Below are 21,706 nucleotides of genomic sequence, written 5' to 3'. Positions count from 1 at the left end.
CCCCCCCCCCTCGCGACAGGGCAGAGTTGCCAGCGGAGCAGGTGGTGGCCAATTGCCCGGACAACCCAGCCCCCTGGTTATTTACTTTGGGCAGGGCGGCTTACAAGGTCGCCAGCTTTGGAGAAAATGGGAAGGCGGGCAACCACATCACCTACCCTCCCACCAAGCCGTCTCGTTCGCTCGCTCGCTCTTACCAGCCACGCCCCAAAACTCAAACTTTGCAGAAAAGTGTTTGGCGGTTTCGCGGATTTCTGCAACAAGGGAACAACGATTTTGTAAAGTTTGCAAGTCTCCCAAGCAAGCAACACTCGCACACACACTCTCTCTACCCTCCTCCCCCTTATTCCCCGCCCAGTCGAGGTCTCACGAGCTCCCCATTCAGCAGCCTGAGTTTTGATTAGCCTTTTGGGGATCTGACGCTCTCTGCGAACATTCCTCCTCGCCTCTAGGTTCGTTGCCCAACTAGCGACCGGACCTTTTTTTCCTTAGCTCCCGACCGAAACACACACCTTCGCTCGACAGAGAGACACCAAGACATAGGCCCATACCGAGACAAGAGGCTTCTCCTCCTCCTCCTCATCCGCATACGAGTCGCTGTCGTGGTAGTCGTTGTCGTCGTCGCAGGGGCCGGAACCAAGCGACATTCCAGGGCCTGGGGGTTTTGGGGCTTGCGCCTGCGCCGTCACCGTCACCGCTCCTTTCGCAGGGACCGGAATTCTGCGCGCATATTCTCCACCGAGACACAGCTGGGCCCCCGACAGAAAGCAGAAAGGCTCCAGGACACCTTTCTCTCAATCAGCCCGAGCGGGAACAAGGAGCCTGCATCCCCGAGTCCGTCTTGTTTCTCGCTACAAGCCGGCCGTGACTGGCATTCTTGAGCCCCAGTGCTCTCCCCCGCCGCCCTCCCCAACCCGTCGCTTCGCTCAGGGAGGACGGTCCTGGGCTCAGCAGGGTCACTGTTAAACCAACACCCCTGAAGTAGCGGCGCGGCGAGACACAGATTCGGACAAGATGGCGGAGAAGTTCGCAGTCGGGTGGTGGCGTGAGTAGAAATCCCCCCTATTTTCCATAGTCCCTCCGCTGGAGGCGGTGAGGGATCGTTCGACTAACCGCTGTCGCATTCCCGACAGAGTTTGTACCATTCCTGGGCTACCACCACGTGCTCATGATCCTGATCGGAGTCGCCATCATCCTACTATCATTACTGCTGGCCGGCTGCTCGTCATCGTCACCATTGATACCCGACATCTTCCTGCTCTCGCTCTACTACCAGAAATACACAGCCGTCCCGGACACGGCGCAGGTCAACTACAACTTCAACCAGGCCATCGCAGGAATCGCCGGTAACGCCCGTCTGCAGGCTCGTGTCGGCTACTTTGGTATCTGCGTCAACGCCGATGGCGGCTCCTGGCTCTGCTCCAACAATGCCACCTCGCTGGCCGACCAGATCGCCGTCGACCAGGACCCCCTCAACCTGATCTGGCTGGCCGCGCAGTTCAAGGACATGATTGTCTTTCCCTACCTGATGTGAGTTTGATTGGTAGACATTTGTCCGTCCTGTCACATGCCGCTAACAGACATTCCTCCTGCAGCATCATCGCCATCATCTTCGCCTTCATCTGCCTGCTCCTCCTGGCCACCTTCCCCGGCTGGCATGAGGACACGGACAGCGAGGGATCGGAGCGCGAGGTCAAGCCCTTCCCCTCGAGGCCTGTCAGCCAGGTGGCACTGGCCATCATCTTCATCGCTAGCATCTTTGTCCTGGTCAGCGTCCTCTGGCAGCACACGGCCTCGGTGGCGGCGAGCGTCATAGCACAAGACTTTGCAAACGGCAGCGTTCTGAGCGGCGTCGGGACCAGCGCCATGGTAATGGGCTGGTTCAGCTTCACGCTGCTAATCGTCGTCACCATCGGCTTGCTGGTCATGATCCTCAGCATACGCGTCCTCAGCCAGCTGGCAGGATGATGACGGCGCGCTCCTTTGGTGTGCCGGCGAAAGAGGGATGGCTCCCTTTATGTTTTTGGTGGAAGCCAGCGTGTGGAAAGAGAAGACGTCAACGAAATGAGATGACATGCACGAGCAACTGCATTTCTTTTTTGTTTACCTCCAGCCACCCAAGGCGAGTGAGGAACAAAGGGGGCCGTTGCAGGCACGTGGTGGGAGGGGGTATTGAGTCTAAGCACCGGGCAAACATACGCAGGCCAGGTATGGACGCAGACGGGCGCTCATGGGCAGGGAGCTGGTTTCCCGCGACGAGACCGGTCCAGTCCTGCCTTGAGAGCGTTCGCAAACCCCCCACCTACACCCAGCCCGCCGGGGCCCTCCGCGGGTCCTTTGGCTCCCCTCGTCGACTGCATTCGACCTTCTGTTACGAGACGGGGTGGTCACGGGTGTGGGAAGTGTTCTTCACAGGCAGCCAAGGTTGGTTTTGCCATGCGTGCGTGTGGGAGGCTTGTTTGGATTTGATCTGCATCTTCTTTGGGCCTGGGATATCCTGTTTTTGTTTTTGCCGTTTCTCTTTCATATGAGTGGTCGGACGGCCTTGCCATCTCAATGTCTTTTTTCCCCCTTCTCTATCTTTTCTTGCCTGGGTAATATCTTCTTGTCCTGACCTTGGGGAGGTGAGAGCATCTCTGGTTCGTCATGGGAGAAGGTGTGTGGACATGTACATGATGAAGAGATGAAATACCTCGATATGGATTGCATCACGGAAAAAACGGAGTTAAACAAAGACGGCTTGATTTTGTTCTTTTTGTCTTTCTGCCTTACCGTCTTGTTTTATACGAACGACTTGACTTATGTGTTTGTGTTGCACTCTAGTAGATAGTTTAATTAGCCTAGATACCTGAACGCCCCCACCTCACTCTTGCTATTCCATCGTCCGTCTCGTTTGCACTGTCCCCTCGTGCTTCTTGTCTGTTGGGTGTTGCTTGAGCCTTGTGTTGATGACCTCAACCCCCTACCATCTTATAAGCTCATTGTCGAGAAGGAATCGATGTAGCCATGCCCCCTTGTACTGGGCCGGTTTTGAAACCATGAAAATGGTGATGGATATCGACTTTAATGCGCTCACTTCATTCAGCCTTCGCATGCAACATGTGTATGACGAAAGCTCGGCGCTTCGTCAACTTTTGGTATTATAAGAACGGATATAATTCAACGCAGTCTGATAGGTCCCAGGACCGGTACCGCACCGCGTCCGGATGCCCATACCTACCCACCTACCTTTCGTCCTAAGAGATCCCGAGCCTCGTCTTGCAGCCGTTGCAGTAGCCCACCCTTTTGGTGTAGAACATCTCTCCTTGGGTGGGTCGCATTTCGATCTAATCCAAACACTGCTCCTCAAAAAGCATGGGGTGTACATGCCGTCGTCTTTAGTCGTAGTCTGTTCGTAACAGTGTGTCTTGTCGCATAGCGGCTTGTAGCAGTCCTCGTTATGGCACTGGTCGCCGGCGCACTTGTAGATGTAGTGTTCGAAGAGGCACATGGTGGGCTTGTCGGGTGATGATGGTGTGCTTGGGTTCGCCGCTACCCCCGCAAGTTAAGATTGGGTTTTGCGATGCTGTGAGTGATTGCAGGACGATTTAATGGAGGATAGAGTGGGAAGGATATGAATATAGGCTTCATATGCTCCTTCGGGGGACTAAAATGATGATATCGAGACCACAGTGCCCTTTGTTTCTTTAATATATTAAAGGCGAATCTGGCTTGCTGTTTGAGCAATGCAGTGTTGGGCTTTGACAACAGCCTGTATGAATGAAATAGCGAGATAGCATATCCCTTGTTTGAACACTGTATTATATGTTGTGAGTAAGAGTACAGGTGCTGCCACTGATTTCCCTGTCTGGGAAGTAGACTACCTCTCAAGGTATCTATCTCCTAGGTACGAAGAAAACCCCTGGCCTCAAGACAAGCAACCCTAGTTCGACAGCTCCTCGGACTCCCTACCCAGCATCTCCTCGGCCCTGGCCAGCGCCTCCTCGGCCATGCCGACAACCTCGTCCTCGTCTTCGAGCCCGGCGCTGATGCGCACCTGGGCGGCGCGGTTGCCGTACGCGTTGTGGTACTCTGCCGTCTCGACCTGGCCCTTCTTGCCAAACGCCAGCGCCGCAAAGGGTATGGCCAGCGTGCGGTGGGCGCCCAGGTGCGGGCCGTGGAAGTACTCGAGCGAGTCGTAAAAGGCGGTCGCCATGCCGACCGTTTCGAAGTCCACGCTCAGCAGGCACCCGTGCCCGGCCCTGAACTCGGGCGTGTCGGGCCGCATGGCCGCGGCGTAGCTGGCCGCCGTGCTCGTGTAGGGCGGGTAGTTGACGCCCGTGATTACGACGTTGCTGCTGCTGCTGCCGCCACCGATGCCCTCCTGCTGCTGCTGCTGCTTCTTCCGCCGGCCGTCGAAAAGGGCGGCCAGGGCGGCGGCGTTGCGGTTCAGGACCGCGGTGCGCGCCAGGTAGTCTGCGCTGTTGGCCACGAGCTGCGCGGCGTCGGCGGCGAACAGCTCGTTGACGAACTGGTCCGCAAACACGCGCGAGATGTCCGCATAGTGAGCCGGTATCGACTTGTTCAGCACGATGGAGCCGCCCATGACGTCGGCGTAGCCGCTGAAGGACTTTGTGAGCGAGCTCATGACCACGTCGGCCACGGGCAGCATATCGATGTTTGCAAACGACCCCACCGTGTCGTCCACCACGAGTGGGAAGCCGTATCTGTCCGCCAGCGCCCGCAGCTTCACCAGGTCGGCCGAGACGAGGATGGGGTTGGACGGGAACTCGAGGAAGCAGTAGCTGACCCCTCGCCCCTCGGCCGCCTCGGCTGCCAGCCACGCCTCCAGGTCCGCCAGCAGGCCGGGCCCGTCGTGGCAGTGGCCAAAGTGCTTCATACCGGCGGCCGACTCGTCGAACAGATGCCACGTGTTCTTGAACACGGACCCCAGCACCAGCACCCTCCCCGGCCGGTGCCGCGCCAGCGCCTGGTGGCACCGGTAGATGGCCGCCATGCCCGTCGGGTACAGGAACACGTCCTCGGGCACCACCGTCTCTGCCCTGGCCGGCTCCAGTGGCGCCCGTCGCAGCAGCTCCGCTATGCGTCCGCGCAGCGCCGCGTGCGCGCCATCCTCGCGCAGCCCCGACCAAGACCCGGGCGCGGCGGCGGCGTCGCCGTCGACCTCGACCAGCGACGTCTCAACGTGCGGCAGCAGCGCCTCTGCCAGGCGGCTCGACACGCCGAGCCCGCCCGTCTGCCAGGCGACGCCCAGGGCCTTTGCGGCCGCGGCGGGGCCGACGACGACGCGCAGGCGGATCCTGTCGCCACCATCGGGGCCGATATCGACGGTGCGGAGCGACAGGTCCGCCGGGTCCTTGACCTGGTGCTCGAGCCGCAGCGGCGAGCAGGCGAAGGCGCGGGCCAGCTCGAGGGCGTCGGCGGCCGTCAGGGCGATGCATGTCTGCGTCTCGCTCAGGCCGAGTTTTTTCGAGATTGCGGCCGTGAGCTATTTTGATTTGATTAGAGGCATACATAACCTTGGAAACTACAGCGAGGAAAGGGATCACAAGGGGAATCTAATATGATGGCGCGGACGATTCCGACTCACCTGGCGGCACAAACCCCAGGGGGCGAAGCGAGGGTACATGGACACCAAGCGGGAGAACACGGCCGGGTCGCCGTCGCGGATGCCCATGGCCGAGTCCCAGCCCTTGGCGTGAATGGTGACCGTGTGAGGGCCCTCGGGCGGGCACGAGTGCCCGTACTCGGTCTTGTTGATCCTGGCCGGCATTGTCCCTTTTGTTTTCCGCTCTGCTACAGAATACGGAACTGGTCCGTCTAGGGACCAAAGAGCGAAGTACCTGCCAACAAAGGAGGTCGGGTTGACGGCTGGCCAAGATTTTATAGCCTGGGGGTTACTCGCCTGCCAAAGGCCTCTCTCTTGGACGACCTCTCTCTTGGACGAGGTGTGGTGAAGTGGGGGTTTGGTGTCAGTCAGCACCCAACGCTACGCAGCGTCGCCACCAATAGGCAGGCCCCAACGCCAGCCCGAGGATGGCGCCTTCGGTTGCAAGTGTCTAGCCTCTAGCCGAAGACTCGCATCTGTTAGATTCCAGCCGCATGAAAACAGCAGGCAACTGTCAAAGCAATATGCGCCATGGACAAACAAAAGAAAGCTTGTTTTGGGCTAGCCATATCCAAAAAAAAAAAAAAGCAATGCACATGCCGCAGCGAACAAAGGCGCGCCTGCACCAACACTATCCAACACCGTCCCAATCTTGTCGTACACATCACGCTGCCCCCTTTTCTTCACGCTACTCTCTCTACTACCAATACTTCCTCTGCCGTCCCTCAAAACCAAGGTTGAGAACCACAGCCACAAATAGCGAGATGCAGAGTGCCGACGGCCCCCACTTGTCGTAGTACTTGGCTGACGCCCTGCGCGTCCGGATTGCCCGGCTGCGGTGGAGGTATATGACCACCGAGTAGAGCAGACACAGGACCGCCAGCAGCGTGAATGCACCCGCCGCCACGAACGCCGCCCCGTTCGGCTTGTCGCCGAAGTTGAGCAGCGTCGTAGCAATAGTACCAACGTAAATCGAGTACTCGAGCTGTTGTTTGCATCAAAGGCTCGGTTAGCTTGCTTCTAGACATAGGACGAGACATGATCTCTCACTTACCCATCCTAAAAAGGTACGCTCGGCGGCAAAAAACACCTTGGGCTCCACGCGGACCGGCACGTGGATCTTCTTGCCCTTGGGTGCCTTGAACCGCTTCATGTGCGTCTCCCCACTCCCAAACAGCATCTGGTTCCTTTCGCTCCGCGGGACCTGCGTTCCCCGCGGCCGCGGCACCACGTACTTCAGCACCGTCAGCGCCCCCCGCCCGGCTGCCGCACCGTAGACGGAGAGAAGGGTGGAGTAATAGTCCCAGCCGCCGACGCGCCGGGCCTCGTCCAGCCTCGTGTCGTCGTCCTCGAGATCCGAGTCGTACACAGGGTAGTCCTCATCCACCTCAGGCTGCTCCGTTGTCTGATCCTCGGCATCGAGGCCAGCCCGGCGACCGTTGGCCGCAGCCTGGGTCGAGGACTCGCCGTTCTGGTTGCCGGACCCCTTGGCACGGGCGGCGCCGCCATTCTCAGCCTCCTCTTCCTCGTCCGAGTCCAGGTCGTCCTCCTCGTCCTCCGACGTGCCCGTCCCGATGGACTGGGGCCCGGGCCTCCTGATGCCAAAGTTGTGCGTGCGCGGCTTCCTGATGTCCACGTCCATCTGGGGCAGCCAGAAGGGGAGGAGGTTGATGCGGCTGGGGAATAGGCAGGCGGTGCCGTGGATGAACTTGGAGAACTTGGGCACCGACTCGACCAGGTGGCTCGAGATCAGCTGGCGGACCCACTCGGGCGGCTCCTGGCCCATCTGCGTCTGCAGCTTGACCTCGAGGACGGCGTAGGGGAACCGCTCAATGTCCTTGGGCGGCAGCTGCGAGAAGGGGTAGTCGATGCCAATGTCGGTGCGGCGCCAGTTGTCGCCGGTGCGCTGCTTTCCGTCCAGGTTGTCCTCGCGCACCATGCACAGCTCCGTGTCCAGAGATATGCGCACGCGCGCGTCGGCCGGCAGCTGGAAGGCCGTTCGGTTGTAAAAGGAGCGGCAGACGGGCTTGTAGCCCTTCTTCAACACCGAGTACTGGACCTCGGCCGCCAGCCTCTCGTCCTCGGCGATGGCCTTGAGCGACTTTTTGCCCTCGCGTCTCGCCTTCTCAAAGATGGCCGTCGGCAGGAGCTCTCCCTTCATGTACGCGTTCACGTTCTTCTCTTTAATGGAGAAGCGCGCCTTGACCGACTTCTCGCCCGTCCAGTCCTCGCGGTGCGTCTTGCGCTCGACGAAAATCGTCTCGTTCTGCATGCCACCGTACCACCGCAGCCGGATCGCCTCGGCGCCCTCCGTCTTCTTGAGACGGCCCTCATACAGATCCCACTTGTCCGGGTTGTCGTAGTAGATGGACGTGATGGCCGAATCCTCCACCTCGAACTCCTTGCTCGCGTTGAAGACGAGGACGGGCAGGTGCTTGAGGATGATGAGCTTGAGCTCCGTCACGTTGTCCGGGTGGACCCAGTACTTTGTCGTCTGGCGCACAAAGTTGGCCTGGCTCCCGCCTGCGGCGCTGTCGCCCTTGACGGGGTTACCGCGAGTGCGAGTGAGGTCGTAGAGCTTGGAGAGCTTGACCACCTGGGCGTCGTAGTTCTCCTTGTAGAAGGGCTTGGCCTTGAGGCGGCTGTCGAAGACGGGCTTGAGGTGCCAGTTGGTCGTCTTGTCGTGCTTCTTGATAATCTTATAGAACCCAGTATAGTTGACCTGGACGAACTTGGCGAGGTCGTGCACATCGGCAATTATATCGCTCAGATCCGCCTCGAGCAGCTCAAACTCCTCAGCCGACGGCCCGGGGCCGGTGCCGCGTTCATTCTGACGGTTGACCAGATCATTGACCTCCTTCTCACTGACGGCGATGCGTCTCGAGATCTCGATGGCCTTGACCTGCTGCTTGGTGTGCACCTTGTCGAGCTCGGCCTCGAGCAGGCGGACGAAGCGGCCCTCGTCCTCCTCGGACCATTCGCGGCCGCCGGCGCCCTCGGTCGCGTCATCGGGGCGGGAGCGGAAGGGCCCCGTGGGCTGCTTCAGCTCGGCCTTGAGGCCTGGGTAGTCGATGTAGTACCATTGGTAGTCCGGGAGGATGCTGGCGCGCAGCTGCTCGGCAAACTTCATGACGACGACGTTAGGGCGCAGAAGCTGGTACGGCCCCGAGAGTCGAGTCGAGTGCCAAGACCGCTTTCTAGAGGTGAGGTCGTCTTCGATAATCAGCATCGATCAACGATGGAAAGGAAAGGGCGCGGGAGCAGTAGGTCGGTCGGTCGAGTGTGGGCAGGTGATGACAACAAACAGTCCTGCTGGCAACGGTTATTTCTGGCTTGTCCATAACAGCAAGCTTGGGTCGGGGTGGGCAGCTGGGGCCAGGTATCTGCCTGCACCTACCGGGTTGGACGTGTTACAGCACGAGACGCAGTTTCGCCAGGTCGTCGTTAACGTGAGGCCAGCTGCAGCTGCTTCCAAGAGAGGTGGATTCAACGGGGTTGGATGGGTGGTGTGGGTTAGTCTGTCTTGTGTCTCCCGGCAGACCTGTGCCGATGGACTATGGTGATATGGTAAAATAAATAGGTCGAGGTTTGTTATGGCTGCATGTTGCCGCGGCAGCTCAATCGCTTTTCCTGCCGCGCTCCGAGTCGAGACGCGAGACCGGGTTGGGCAAATAATAGTGGATTTCTGTCCGCGGAAGCTGCCGCTGCGAGGTTGCACATGTTTTTCGACACGGCTCTGTGATTGGCCAATTGCTTCGCCATGTTGGAAGCTGCGTCTCGACCCCCTGCGACTGGGGCGAGAGAGTGCCCCGCACCACCACCAGCGCGACCAGGACGCAGCCAGCCGAGGGGTAAATTAAAAAATATAAAAAAAAGTAGAGAGATCAAACAAGACATTCGAGCCACCACACCGAGAGCTACCCCTGGACCCAAGACACAAGGATGGCAACCTCCGACGCCCCGGCGCAGGGTGCAGCCCCCTCCTCCCCGGCCCCCGCCCGCATCTCGTCCGACTGCCCGGACGAGACGGCGCAGATCCTGCGCGCCGCCGCCGCCCACGACGTCGCCGCGCTCAAGAAGCTGCTTGACAGCCCCGGCAAGGCGAGCGCGCAGGACCCCGCGACGCGCGAGACGCCGCTGCACGCCGCCATCCGCTCCGCCGCCACCGCCTCCTCCTCGGACGATGATGCCAAATCAACAGCAAAAACAAGAACAACAGAAGCCGCCAAGGCCACCCTGACGGAGCTCTTCTGGTCCGGCGCCATCTGGAACGACGTCGACGACGCCGACGAGACGCCCGGCTGCCTCGCCCTGCGCCTGGGCCTGCCCGAGCTATACACCATGTGCAGGGACGCCGGCGTGCGCGCCGAGATGCTCTTTGGCGTCCTGGACGGCTACGAGGCCCTGTCGAGCGGCGACGAGGACGAGGCCATTGCCGAGGACGCTGCTGTTGCTGGTGACGCGGACCCGCTAGAAGACGGGGACGAAGCGCCGCAGCTTGTCGACGTCGACGCCAAGGGTGAGGAGGCGGCCGATCCGACCGCAGTGCCGAGCAGCGAGGAGGAAGCAAAATCCGCCCCCGCAGCCACCAGCGACGCAGACACAAACGCAAGCGCAGTACAGAAACAGGGCGAGCACAAGGTCGAGAGCGAGACGTATCTCCGCTCCAAGCTCACCTACTTGGATGGCAAGCTCGTCGACGACGACGGAAACGGCGTCATGATGGCCTGGGAGACCGAGATCATGCGCCGCAGCGTCCACGCCCTCCTCTCCCCCGCCTCCGACTCCTCCGCAGACCCCCTCCCCTCGGGCAAGCGCATCCTCAACATCGGCTTCGGCATGGGCATCATCGACTCCATGTTCGCCGCCACGAACCCCTCGCGCCACCACGTCATCGAGGCCCACCCGGAGGTCCTCGCCCACGCTACCACATCACCCGACTCGGCCTTTGGCGCGTCCTGGGAAGCCCGCGGCCCCGAGCCGGGCGCCTACAAGATCTTTGGCGGTAGGTGGCAGGACGTCTGCCACGGCCTGCTCGAGGCCGGCGAGGTCTACGACGCTATCTACTTCGACACTTTCGGCGAGGACTACTCGCAGCTGCGTCTCTTCTTCACCGACCTCGTCCCGGGTCTGCTGGACCAGCGTGGCCGCTTCGGCTTCTTCAACGGCCTCGGCGCCGACCGCCAGGTCTGCTACGACGTCTACACCAGGGTTGTCGACATGCATCTCTCCGAGGCCGGCATGGACGTCGACTGGACCCCCGTCGACGTCGACATGGATCGCATGCGCGAGGCCGGCGCCGGGGAGTGGGAGGGCGTCAAGAGGAGATACTGGACTCTCGACAGTGAGTTTACATCTTACCCCAGGTATCAGAAGGTCTTAAAAAAGCTAATGTCTTTTTTTCTATAGAATACCAATTGCCTGTGTGCACTTTTCTAGGCTGAGCATCAAGCCTTGCCCAGACGACGAGAACTTGATCAACCAATGGCCACGCCAATACCAAGACTATATATATCCAGACAGCGCCCATCGACTCCTCGCACAATCGTGTCCCAAGCTCACAACACCCTACTCATGGTCTATCACGAACACGTCCCTACCTGGCCAAGTGGTTCACGGTCCCTTGGAGCATAGAGACACCCCGTAGGACTGCCTGGCGGGCTTATTTGAAGTTGTCCGTGTTCCGGATGCCCGCCACGTTGCCCTCCTTGACGCGCTTGATGGTTAGGGCGGCGATGAGTGCGGCGCCCACGCCACTGCCGTCCTCGGCCGCCAGGATCTCAATTGGGTCCTCCTCCTTGGGATCCGTCTTCTCGGGCCAGTCGAGGATCTCGCGCAGCGCCTTGGCCCCGCGCGCCTTGAAGTTGGGGTACTTGTTAAACACGGACCCGTCGGCGCCGACATGGCACGACTCGTAGCCCTTCTTCTTGCAGATGGCCGCGACACCGCACGACGAGAGACGCGCCGCCCGCGTGCCGATGAGTTCGGCCGTCCTCCGGATGAGCTCAAGCTCATTCTTGTTGGGATGGATGTTGAGCTTGGACTGGAAAAGGTCCGACGTCTCCTGCAAGTTCTCGAATGGGTCGCTACGAGAGATTGTCAGCAGAGCCAACACTAGGCACTTTGAATTCACCCCGACAGTGGTTTGGGTACGTACTCTTCAATCGCGGAAAGGAAGGACGAATCGAGGGTGTAGGCTCTACGCAGCTTAGAAATGTCCTGGTTGGCAAAGATGCGCGTCTCGTGGTTGTCGTGCAGGTCAACGAGGATCAGCCGGAATATCTCGCCCAGGTACAGGCCGGCAATCATCTTCTCAAAGGCCTGTTGCCCGGGCCGGGGCGAGTCCTCGTCGATCTTGACGTCGTAAGGAGTCCTCGGCAGGACCTTGTGCTGGTTGTCGAATGCACCCCACTCGCAGTTTATGGCCATGGGCGTGTCAGGTGGCAGGTTCATATGGGCCAGCTTTGGGATGGAGCCGCAGTTCTCCATGTATGCTGCGTTGCAGCCAGTGCCAAAGATGCAGCCAATCCTCATCTTGGTGTCGGTGTAGGCCGAGGCGATCAAAGTCCCCGTAGTGTCGTTGATTAGCGCAACCAGTTTGACAGGCACTCCCTGACAGTGTAGGAAACCGGTCAGCAAGTGGCTGCATTCATCCGGCAGCCCCGTAGCCAGAGGCGAGAGCAGTCCGTCCTACCTTCTCCTTGAGCGCCGACATTAGCATCGGGGCGACATCCTTGCCCTCGACGCCAGATATGTCGAAGCCCTTGGTCCAGCGCTGCAGGATGCCCTCGTCGACGTAGTTCTGAGTTGCCGGGTACGAGAAAGTGAAACCAAGCGGGATTTTCTCCAGTTTCTTGGGATCGCCGTGGTGGGTTTCGATGAACTGCTGGAGGCAGTCGGCGATGTACTCCCACAGCTCGTCCGACTGGCCAGTCTTGAGCTCCTCGGGCATGCGGTACTTGGACTGGATGATGTCGAACTCGGACTTCTGGTCCGTCAAGGTGATCTCGCAGACGCGGAGGTTGGTGCCTCCCATATCCAGAGCCAGGAAGGTCCCCGTCTCATGGCCATCCGGGAACGACATGACCCACGTAGGGTTCATGGGCTGAGGGAAATCACAGTCAGTCTCAGCATTACGACGAGGCGCAGATGGGGGCCAGAGGCGATGCCCTTACAATATCGCCGCCCTCACCAGTCAGACCTCTCTCGAGCTCGCCGACAAAGTGGTTTGTGATCTCCTTGAGTTTAGCCGTGTCGACGGCGAACATTTCCTCAAGGGTCTTGATCTCCTTGAGGAGATCCTTAGGTATTTCGGTCATGGTGCCTGGATTGGCGGAACAATTGTCAGCGAGGAAGGTCCCTGCGATCCAATATGTGAAGACCAAGGCGAGCCTTGCCTGAGGTGTGGGGGTGGTGGTGGTATGAGTGGCCGCTACGCCATCTGGTAGGCAGAAAGCGCCCGTTTTCGACCGAATACGACATGTGTGTGGTGGTTTAGGAAAGGAACTAGATGGTTGGAGAACTACTCCTGATATTGAAATGGATACAAGCGATAATTGGATAGATAGGGTTGACGGCAGGTCGACGCCTCAAGGGTCCAGGCGTGGAGGGATTGAATTTCAAAGATGACTGCGACAATTGGGTTTCGTATGTGGAAAGAAAGACAACCACGCCCCGCGCATTGGTGGGAGATGGATTTGAGGGAAGTAAATAAAATCGATGAAATAAGGTACCAAGACAAGCAGGGTGGCAGGAAGGGGAAGACACTGCAGAAGGCAAAACACCATGAGGCAGCCCGCAGGCCTCCCCCACTTGGGGGATTGACCGGAGGTATACGCTGGTAAAACAAAACAGAAATAGAAATTAAAAAGGCCAGGGCCAGATGCGATGAACTGCTATGGTGGCAGCGGCACGAAGACTGCCCGGCTTTGGGTTTCGGAGATTGAAGAAAAGCGTCGAATGTGATGATCCGGATAGAGCACGTTTTCTGTGACGGTGGCGGCGGCAACCTCCAGGAAAGCGCCGTGATACCTACCAGTTGCGTATAAGAGCGACAGTGCGGACTGTGGCTAAGAGATGCGCATGCACTGATGCGGGTGGATGGCAGCAGCGTGAACGGCAAGAAGGGGAACGGGAGGAGCTGCTGTTTCGCGCGGCCTGGCTGTCAAAGGAGGGGTAGGTCTGGTATGGATGGATGGATGGATGGATGGATGCGGTTTCGGTCTGGACTAGCAGCAGGCAGCTCCCGTCGGCTATCGGGTCTATGTCTTCCTTTTTCTGACTGTGGTGGCACCAGGCGCGGCGGCACGGCAGCTCGCCCAAACTCTTGGAGAAGAGCCAAAACGGATGTGAAGGCAGTGATGCAATCAAAAAGGCAGCATGGTCCAATCGAGTCTTGACCAGGGTAGGTATGGGCGAGGGATTGGGGCAGCCGTCTCCTCAAGTACTGTGTGCTTCTGGTATCCAACCGCTCACTCAGCTCCCTTGGGTAGCGTTGGACGGGGAGGGTGCATGTCGCGTGGGCTCTGGCCCAGTCTGGAAGGATGGTGATCTCCGCCACGCCAAGTCTCTTCGAGCGTCTTGTCCGCAACCTTGTCGGACCGGTGTGGGCAGGTGGAGGCAATAGATATCAAGGGGACAAGAAGGCAATAAAATAGTGAAAGCCTATGGTCAGACAGATGACTGTTTGCTTAATAGTGTGGTCGGCTCAAGGGGGCAACACAGGGAAAGAAAGGGGAGGACGAGGCGCGATAGGAAAGGCTAAAATGAGGCCAGGGGGTGGGTGATCACGCTGAGTGATTCCGGGCACAAAGGTTTGCGTGGTATGCCACTTGACACCGTATTTCCCGCAAGTAGCTTGCTGTCTGATAAAGAAACCAAAAAAAAAGCAAAAATACTCGAACCAGGACAGAGGCAGTCTTGCTCACCCCCGCCCCGGGCTGGATGCTGGAGGCGCGATTTGGTGCAAGCAACTTGGGGGGTCAGGCGGCAGCACTACCAGCCATTGCCGAGACCGCGCCGCCTTGGTCAAGCCGATGGGTGTGGCATGCGGGAAGGCAGGCAAGCGAGTCTTGTGCTTTGGAGGGGGCGGGATAGATAACAGGCGTGACTAGAAAGCTGTTTGGGGCACACATACCAGTACCTTTGCGAGCAGGCGGCTTCTTTGGACCCAGCCCAACCATATTCACTGATGCTGATTATAATTGGATAGCGTTATTGTAGCACCACACTGTTTGTGGCGTCGGTGACGGCGCGAGGGGTGGCCGTTGGCGTTGGACAGGGTGACAGGCTGTCGCCGTTGGAACTCGGACAAGGCGATGCGATATCTCACGCAGAGTTTCGAGTATTTTGCAGCTCGAGTGACGGAATGTTCACTCCAGCTTCATTCGCTGTCACCTATGGACGATTGAAATAGAGCCCGGCGGGTCCACGCTCCCACCTTCCGCCGGGCAATGCCATGGTCGTCCATGCCACCAGAGCTTAGGTGCTGTGCACGTTGTAGCGTCCATGGATGGGGCGACGTGCCCACAAGCTGCACCCGCTACCAGCCCCTCAGTGCACAAGGGGAGTGGAGCTTGCCGCCATGAGTTCAATTGGCACCTATTTGTTTGGTTCAGTTGAATTCGAGGATATCAAATGCAGAGCTAGAGCTGGTGATGCCTGCTAGATTCATTCTCGGGTTTCTGGCCACAAACCGAGCAAAGTGCACATTTTGCCTTCTCAATTCCATGTCGGCAAGCTGCTCCCCTCCTTGGGGCAATCCCCAACAGCCGGGGTGGGGTAGAGTGTGGTGTGTGGTTTGCCTTGGAGCCTGAGCTATGACGCAGTTAGCCCCCGCGGTAAAATGGCCCGGGCGCCCAGGCCCTTGTCCTAGCAAGCGAGAGCCGCTAGTGGAGCTCAACAGCCACAGTCTACTACCCCTGGGGTAAATGTGGCGCATGATCGAAACCGCAACGTAAGCTACTTGCCTGAACGGGTTGCTTCAATTGAGGCAAGCTGTCTCGACGGCAGAACCGGTGGAGACGCGCTGAGTAGCGACGAGAGAGCTGAGTTGATCCAGCCTCGGCCACTGACGACCGTTTTCTCTTGCGATCCTGCTACACCCTCGTTTCCTGGGGGCTCTGTGGTCTTTGTCTTTTGTCGCCATTCTTTGCCAGCCGCCGTCTTCAGCAGCGAGTGTGGAGTCCATCCTCTCCGCCTTCCCTCTTTCAAAATGAGGTTCGTGACAGCGGCCCTGCTGTCGCTCCTCGGCGTCGCGGCGGCCAGCTCCGTCGACCTCCCGTCGACCTTCAAGCCCCCACAGGTGTTCAAGAACGCAAACCTCGTCCACGTTGTGTCGCTCGAGAAGAACTACGTCAAGGAGTCGGTCAATGTCCTGATTGAGAACATCGCCTCCTCGCCCCAAGATGAATACTTCATCCCCTTTTCCTCGGACCAGATGTCCCGCATAGGAGGCATCGAGGTCAAGGACAGGAAAAACTCCGAGGCTGGACCTTTTACCGTCGAGGCGGTCGAGTTTGACCCCAAGAGGTGATTACCATACCCTCGTCCGGTTCGTGTAGAGGGGGCTATGGCAGCTAACCAGGGCCTCGGCGCTGCCGCAACCCAGCGACCGGCAGTACTACCGAATCCGCCTCCCGGAGCCGCTCCCGGCCGGCAGCCAGCAGACGCTCGGCATCAGCTACTACTTCGTCAAGGCCTACACGCCGCTCCCGGCTCTGGTGACGCAGGATGCGCCGCAGTTCCTGTCGTACTCGTTCTCGGCCTACTGCCCCTCGGTTTACGTCACGTCCAAGCAGAAGACCGAAGTCAAGGCCGCATCGGCCAACGTGCCCGACTACACCAAGCTGCCTAGCGTCGATGGCGACAAGCCCAACCCGTCCAAGCAGGGCACCAAGCTCGTGTACGGGCCGTTCGGCGAGAAGCCCGCCGGCGCCTCGGAGCCGGTTGACGTGCGGTTCGAGTTCGTCAAACCAGTCACGCACGTGTCCCTACTCCAGCGCGATGTCGAGGTTAGCCACTGGGGCGGCAACGTTGCCTTCGAGGAGCGATACGATCTGGAGCACCGCGGCGCCAACCTGTCGGCGCTCTTCAACCGCGTCAAGTGGGCGCAGCAGAGCTATCACAACTCGCCAACGCACGCGCTCAAGGAGATGAGGTTCCCGCTGCGCGCGGGCAGCAGTGACGCCTATTACTACGACGTCATCGGTAACGTGTCGACCTCGCGCTTCCGCAGCGGCAAGCGCGAGGCCCTGCTCGAGATCAAGCCCCGCTACCCACTCTTTGGCGGCTGGCAGTTCCCCTTCACCATCGGCTGGAACTCGGACGCCAAAAATTTTCTGCACCGCGCCGGAACCGGCTATGTTCTGAACGTGCCCTTCCTCGAAGGCCCCAAGCAGCCCGAGGGTCTTGAGTACGCCAAGGTCAAGCTGCGGGTGCTGCTCCCTGAGGGTGCCCAGTAAGTGTCTATCCGTTTGTGCCTGTGCAGGCACGCCAGTGGGCTTGACTACCAGGTTCGCTAATCTCCCGATGCACACAGGAACATCAAGTTTTACACGTCCATCCCGAGCTCGTCCATAATCTCGACCGAGATTGGCACCCACAAGTCGTTCCTGGACACGATTGGACGCACGTCGCTTGTTATCACAGCGCAGAACCTTGTGGACGAGTTCCGTGACCGTGAGATTGTGGTGTCGTACGATTACCCGCTCCTGGCGAGCCTCAGGAAGCCTATCGTCATTTCATCGAGCGTCTTTGGGCTCTTCGTCCTGACCTGGGCCATCGGCCGGATCGACACCAAGTTTGCGAACAAGAAATAGACCACGAGGAGGAGGGTATCAAAGGATGGATGGCGGATTTCATTTTGTGTACATGTAATACCACGTTTAAAGGGACCGGAGAAGAAAAAAGAAATGGCATTTTTGAGATTTATCTTCTGTGGCTGCGGCACGGCAGCGGTCAGCTGGGACGCAGACCCAAAATCAAGGCTTAGCCGGTGTGTTACGTGAACGTGAAGGGTTCAGAACTTGGCATGCGTCTGGATGCATAACTGACAACGCCCGGCTGTAGTGCTGAGTGCTGAGAACATCCGTTGAACGGTGCAGCTCTTACCTCGGTCTACTGGTAGTTCCCGTCTCCCGAGGAACTGACAAGCTCATCCCTAGCCTATCGCCCTGTCACCACGCATCCACCACCAACGAGCCAACGTCCCCGGCGTCATGCCAGAGCTCTGTTGGGAGACATGGAAGAAAGGTTGATGCATGTGGGGCCAGGGCGAGATGCGGGTACAGCAAAAGCAGGGTTCAGGACCCTCCTTCGCTCTGGCTCCGGATCGGGGGTCATCCCGTCTGCCTGCACCCAAAGCCATGGCCAACCCTGTAATCCGTAAGCAGCAAGCCTCCCCAAACCAGGTCATGCCGTGTGCAGCAAATGTGTCTGGCCATGAAAGGCCAGGTTTCGCAGCAGCACGGCCCCTGCTGGCCCCCAGTGCGGCGGATGGCGTAGTTCGTCGGTTCTTTTCTGGGACTTTTGGTTCCGATTTGCTGCCCTCGCTGCCCTGCCTCGTCGGGCGCAAAGACCAGGGTGGGTGGCGGACCGACACCACGCAGGGACCCTCCTCCATGACATCCCTTACCCGATTACTTCGGCATCACACCCTCTTTTATCGGCGGGACTTAGTAACTTGCAACCCATGGCTCTCGGTGACTGCCTGAGGCTCGGTAGCGGTCATTAAACGGACGGGCTGCGTGATGGGTTCCATTATATAAACTTGGTGGTCCTCCCGCTCATCCTCGACAGCCGTCGTTCCCGTTATTGCCATATTATCGCGACCACACGCCAACCAAGCAAGTCTACAAACTAGTTCACTCCAAAATATCACCATACCCAACAAAACCAACCAGCCAACCAACCCCCGTGTAACAGCCATCACAAGCTCTGCTCGTCAAGATGTGTTTCGGTGCCGAGCCCTCCAAGACAAAGTACTACTACCGCGAGGAGATCGTGCCCGCCGCGAGGCCGTACCACCACCACCACCACCACGGCCACCATGGCCACCATCACCACCACTCGCCCAGGGCAAGCTACGTCTCGGTCTCATCACGCCATCAAAGTCACAGTCACAGCCACAGCCCCCGCGTGAGCACGACCAGCTATCGCACCAGCGGGCCTGTGGTGTACGAGTCCAGCAGGACCCGATATGTTTGAGCGATGCTGGGAACACCGAGCTACCACTTGTCGTTTTGTTTGTCATGTTTTTCAAGATTTATGAGTTATGATTTGCATGTATTCGGTTTATGGAGGTGATAACGGACTAGGGGAAAGGCGTCTTCAGGTCATGAGACTGCTAGATCGGAGAGATATCATTTCGCATGTCCATCTACGCACGTAACCATCATTGTAATGCATGAAGAGAATGAATCTAATTTCACCTCCCAATGGCAGGCCGTACGGGAATTGCCGACATTGGTACCAATAGCTTGGGCCCTTTTCTCTGCATCTCGTCTGATGGCCTTGTGGCTCTTCTGCCGAGGGAGGCACCGAGGAAGCTCCCCGACGGATCGAGAGCACTCGACCCTAGGTGATCCCTGCGGGCCATCGCCCCACCACAGCAAACGTGGGGCCGGGCAGGCAGGGATGGGACGCATGATGTCATCGCTGCTGTCTCGGCCGGCTCCAGCTTTTCGCGTGCCGTCATCATCCACCCTAAAAGACAAAAGCGATGTCATGGCGGCCGCCCGCCTGATTGCTGCCGAGGCGCTATCGTCCTGGGCCTTGTCTTGGAGGGGATGGCTAGAAAATGCTTTGTTTAGTTCTTTGCTACTGTTGTGACTGCAAGTCTCCGATGCCGTCGTCATTGCATGCCCGTGGCGTGGTGCGGTTTTCTAGAGCTGGAGAGCTGGCTGGAGCTGGAGCTGGAGCTGTCTGGAGCGGCTGCCTAGGCGGCTGCCACACCGCGATGGAGCTCAGAGATAGCGCTGTGCTGCGTTGTACATACCTCTAGCTGACCCCCATCTTTGCTCGTCCCTCTTGTCCGTCGTCTGTGAACCACCTACACAAAATCGCGATCCTGCAACGTCCCGAGGCTTGGACCTTCCCCCCTGCTTTAGAGTGGTTGGTGCTTCCTCCAACAGCTCGGGAAGGCTGCATCTGCACTGGAAGCTGCCCGTGGATTGGGCCATTGCTGCCGTTCCTGTATCGCCCAGCCTGTTGTGGGCTCTCCTCCTGGGCGGCTAGCTCGCATCATCACCATCAAAGTCTGTCGGCCATAATCTACACCATATAGGCACCGTTGCCTTCCTCCTACACCCTAAAGCGCAACGTCGACAACGCAAACATGTAGGTCGTCCCGTCCCTGGAGCTGGAGGGCCCCACCGCCTCCCTTCGCGGCTACAGGCATCTCACATGTCAACCCCTGTAGGAATCGGAGTTTCTCCATCCGCTCGAGCAAGAGCCAGCGCTCCAGCGGCGGCTCGGGCCACGGTTTCGGCGGGGGCGGCGGCGGCGCGTCCAACGGCGGGGGCGGCCGCAAGGGTGGCTTCTCCTTCACGTCGCTGCGCGGCACCATGCAGCAGCCCGAGCTGTCGCGGCGGCTGTACAAGCTCATCAAGTCGGAGAACTCGCTCGTGTCGGCGCACGAGGCCGCCGGGCGCGAGCGCCTCTCCATCGCCACGCAGCTGTCCGAGTGGGGCGAGAAGACGGGCGACGCGGCCGTGAGCGACCTGTCGGACAAGCTCGGCGTCGTGCTGTCCGAGATGGGCGAGCAAGAGGACGCGTACGCGCACGCGCTCGAGGACTCGCGCGCCACGCTCAAGCGCATCCGCAACACGGAGCGCAGCGTCCAGCCGTCGCGCGACGGCCGCGCCCGCATCGCAGACGAGATCGCCCGCATCAAGAGCAGGGAGCCGCAGAGCGCCAAGCTCGTCATACTCGAGCAGGAGCTCGTCCGCGCCGAGGCCGAGAACCTCGTGGCCGAGGCCCAGCTGGTCAATATAGTACGCCCGTTATCCAACACTACTTAGCAGTTGTCCGTTTATCGGCAACGAGAAGGGTTTCGGTGAGCTAACCCGAGGCAAAAAAACGAATCCACAGACGCGCAAGAGCCTCAAGGAGGCCTACGACGCCGAGCTGCTCGCCACCATCGAGCGCGCCGAGAAGCAGATCATACTGGCCCGCCACGGCCGCCGCCTGCTCGAGCTCCTGGACGACGACCCCGTCATCCCCGGCGCCGAGCTGGCCCCCTACGGCGGCGCCCCTGCCGGCCGCCAGATCCTGTGCGACTGTGAGGACGACCTGCGCGACTGGCGGCCCGGCTACGGCTTCGGGTCCGAGAGGCCGCTAGAGGGGCCTGCCGCCGCCGCCGCTGATGCCATCCCGAGCGCGACCGGCCAGCCGCTGCAGCAGAGGAGCGCGAACGCCGGTGGTGGCGCGCGAAGAAGCGCCTCCGGGGCGACGGCCGGCGGCGGCAACGGGACGGCCCCGCAGTCGCCAAAGGCTGCCGCGAGCGGAGGCGGCAGCAGCGACTTCGTCGACGGGCCGACCAGCCCTCGGGGAGGCTCGGTGGCTAAGGATAAGAGGAGCGAGGCCCCGGCGCTCGAGTCGTAGGGAGAGACCGAGCTCACCTTTGCGTCGTCTGTTCGGAGCATGCGGTTGTGAGAATGTTTTGGTGGTGTTTAGTGGGAGCACTGATGGGAAGCTGTCGGCCTTTTTGCGGCATGTGGTCGCGAACGAGGGCCGCCCCCTAGTAGCTGTGCAGAGATAAAAAGGGAGTATTAGGTTGGCTTTGGAAATTCTCGGCGTTTTGTGTACTGTATAAGTTCTGTTGCTTTTCCCCAAGTTACTCCCTTAAGCTGCTCAGCAACAAAACGAGTATGATTACAGACCTTGCAAAAGAAAGTCCGGTCAGCCGGTTAAAAAATGTCATTTCAACGGTTGAAGTTTAGGTGCAGAGTATCCAAAAGATCGACCCAGACGGGGCTCGAACCCGCAACCTTCAGAGAATTTCAAGAACCGAAATCTGACGCGATACCATTTCGCCACCAGGCCTTATCGATCATATAAGTTCAGGGGTAATGTATGTTGCTTATAACTGCAAGTGGGGAA

At 59.3% G+C, this 21,706-nt stretch overlaps 9 protein-coding genes and 1 non-coding gene across 12 annotated transcripts; 5 read left to right on the top strand and 5 right to left on the bottom strand.

Annotated features, from left to right (window-relative positions):
* The first annotated feature begins 113 nt into the window (after positions 1–113).
* Positions 114–2,892, top strand: GGTG_05348 (hypothetical protein). The gene is made up of 3 exons (XM_009223149.1): positions 114–1,042; positions 1,131–1,527; positions 1,593–2,892. The coding sequence occupies exons 1-3, from the start codon at positions 1,012–1,014 to the stop codon at positions 1,963–1,965; spliced, it is 801 nt and encodes a 266-aa protein (XP_009221413.1). The 5' UTR covers positions 114–1,011; the 3' UTR covers positions 1,966–2,892.
* Positions 2,893–3,074: 182 nt separating this feature from the next.
* GGTG_05347 (hypothetical protein) lies at positions 3,075–3,487 on the bottom strand (the record flags this gene model as incomplete). The annotated part of the gene is made up of 2 exons (XM_009223148.1): positions 3,075–3,128; positions 3,218–3,487. 2 exons carry the CDS (start codon positions 3,485–3,487, stop codon positions 3,075–3,077), a joined length of 324 nt encoding a protein of 107 aa, XP_009221412.1.
* A 146-nt stretch (positions 3,488–3,633) lies between these two features.
* Positions 3,634–5,978, bottom strand: GGTG_05346 (hypothetical protein). The gene is made up of 2 exons (XM_009223147.1): positions 5,588–5,978; positions 3,634–5,485 (listed from the first exon to the last, which is right to left on the bottom strand). The coding sequence occupies exons 1-2, from the start codon at positions 5,768–5,770 to the stop codon at positions 3,920–3,922; spliced, it is 1,749 nt and encodes a 582-aa protein (XP_009221411.1). The 5' UTR covers positions 5,771–5,978; the 3' UTR covers positions 3,634–3,919.
* A 113-nt stretch (positions 5,979–6,091) lies between these two features.
* Positions 6,092–9,333, bottom strand: GGTG_05345 (vacuolar transporter chaperone 4). The gene is made up of 3 exons (XM_009223146.1): positions 9,003–9,333; positions 6,660–8,914; positions 6,092–6,590 (listed from the first exon to the last, which is right to left on the bottom strand). The coding sequence occupies exons 2-3, from the start codon at positions 8,832–8,834 to the stop codon at positions 6,306–6,308; spliced, it is 2,460 nt and encodes an 819-aa protein (XP_009221410.1). The 5' UTR covers positions 8,835–8,914; positions 9,003–9,333; the 3' UTR covers positions 6,092–6,305.
* A 103-nt stretch (positions 9,334–9,436) lies between these two features.
* GGTG_05344 (arginine N-methyltransferase 2) lies at positions 9,437–12,237 on the top strand. The gene is made up of 2 exons (XM_009223145.1): positions 9,437–10,949; positions 11,015–12,237. Exons 1-2 carry the CDS (start codon positions 9,548–9,550, stop codon positions 11,047–11,049), a joined length of 1,437 nt encoding a protein of 478 aa, XP_009221409.1. The 5' UTR covers positions 9,437–9,547; the 3' UTR covers positions 11,050–12,237.
* On the bottom strand, positions 10,966–15,343 carry GGTG_05343 (hexokinase). 3 transcript variants are annotated; one of them, XM_009223143.1, is made up of 5 exons: positions 13,641–15,343; positions 12,781–12,929; positions 12,300–12,710; positions 11,763–12,217; positions 10,966–11,691 (listed from the first exon to the last, which is right to left on the bottom strand). In XM_009223143.1, exons 2-5 carry the CDS (start codon positions 12,922–12,924, stop codon positions 11,268–11,270), a joined length of 1,434 nt encoding a protein of 477 aa, XP_009221407.1. In that variant the 5' UTR covers positions 12,925–12,929; positions 13,641–15,343; the 3' UTR covers positions 10,966–11,267. The 3 variants fall into 3 exon arrangements, with proteins under 3 accessions (XP_009221407.1, XP_009221408.1, XP_009221406.1); XM_009223144.1 differs by having other exon boundaries at positions 14,742–15,343; XM_009223142.1 differs by having other exon boundaries at positions 13,003–13,663.
* A 242-nt stretch (positions 15,344–15,585) lies between these two features.
* GGTG_05342 (oligosaccharyltransferase alpha subunit) lies at positions 15,586–17,587 on the top strand. The gene is made up of 3 exons (XM_009223141.1): positions 15,586–16,135; positions 16,215–17,063; positions 17,145–17,587. Exons 1-3 carry the CDS (start codon positions 15,819–15,821, stop codon positions 17,422–17,424), a joined length of 1,446 nt encoding a protein of 481 aa, XP_009221405.1. The 5' UTR covers positions 15,586–15,818; the 3' UTR covers positions 17,425–17,587.
* Positions 17,588–18,553: 966 nt separating this feature from the next.
* GGTG_05341 (hypothetical protein) lies at positions 18,554–18,882 on the top strand (the record flags this gene model as incomplete). Its single annotated transcript, XM_009223140.1, has 2 exons — positions 18,554–18,697; positions 18,736–18,882. 2 exons carry the CDS (start codon positions 18,554–18,556, stop codon positions 18,880–18,882), a joined length of 291 nt encoding a protein of 96 aa, XP_009221404.1.
* A 316-nt stretch (positions 18,883–19,198) lies between these two features.
* GGTG_05340 (hypothetical protein) lies at positions 19,199–21,654 on the top strand. Its single transcript, XM_009223139.1, has 3 exons — positions 19,199–19,942; positions 20,025–20,598; positions 20,696–21,654. Coding segments are annotated over exons 1-3 (1,089 nt in total). The 5' UTR covers positions 19,199–19,940; the 3' UTR covers positions 21,209–21,654.
* GGTG_20107 lies at positions 21,567–21,649 on the bottom strand. The gene has a single exon. It is a non-coding gene; the product is annotated as a tRNA-Arg (tRNA).
* Positions 21,655–21,706: the final 52 nt, after the last annotated feature.

The sequence above is a fragment of the Gaeumannomyces tritici genome, assembly GCF_000145635.1.
Source record: "Gaeumannomyces tritici R3-111a-1 unplaced genomic scaffold supercont2.3, whole genome shotgun sequence".
NCBI classification, from domain to species: domain Eukaryota; kingdom Fungi; phylum Ascomycota; class Sordariomycetes; order Magnaporthales; family Magnaporthaceae; genus Gaeumannomyces; species Gaeumannomyces tritici.
This window is presented reverse-complemented; position numbering and strand designations above follow the sequence as displayed.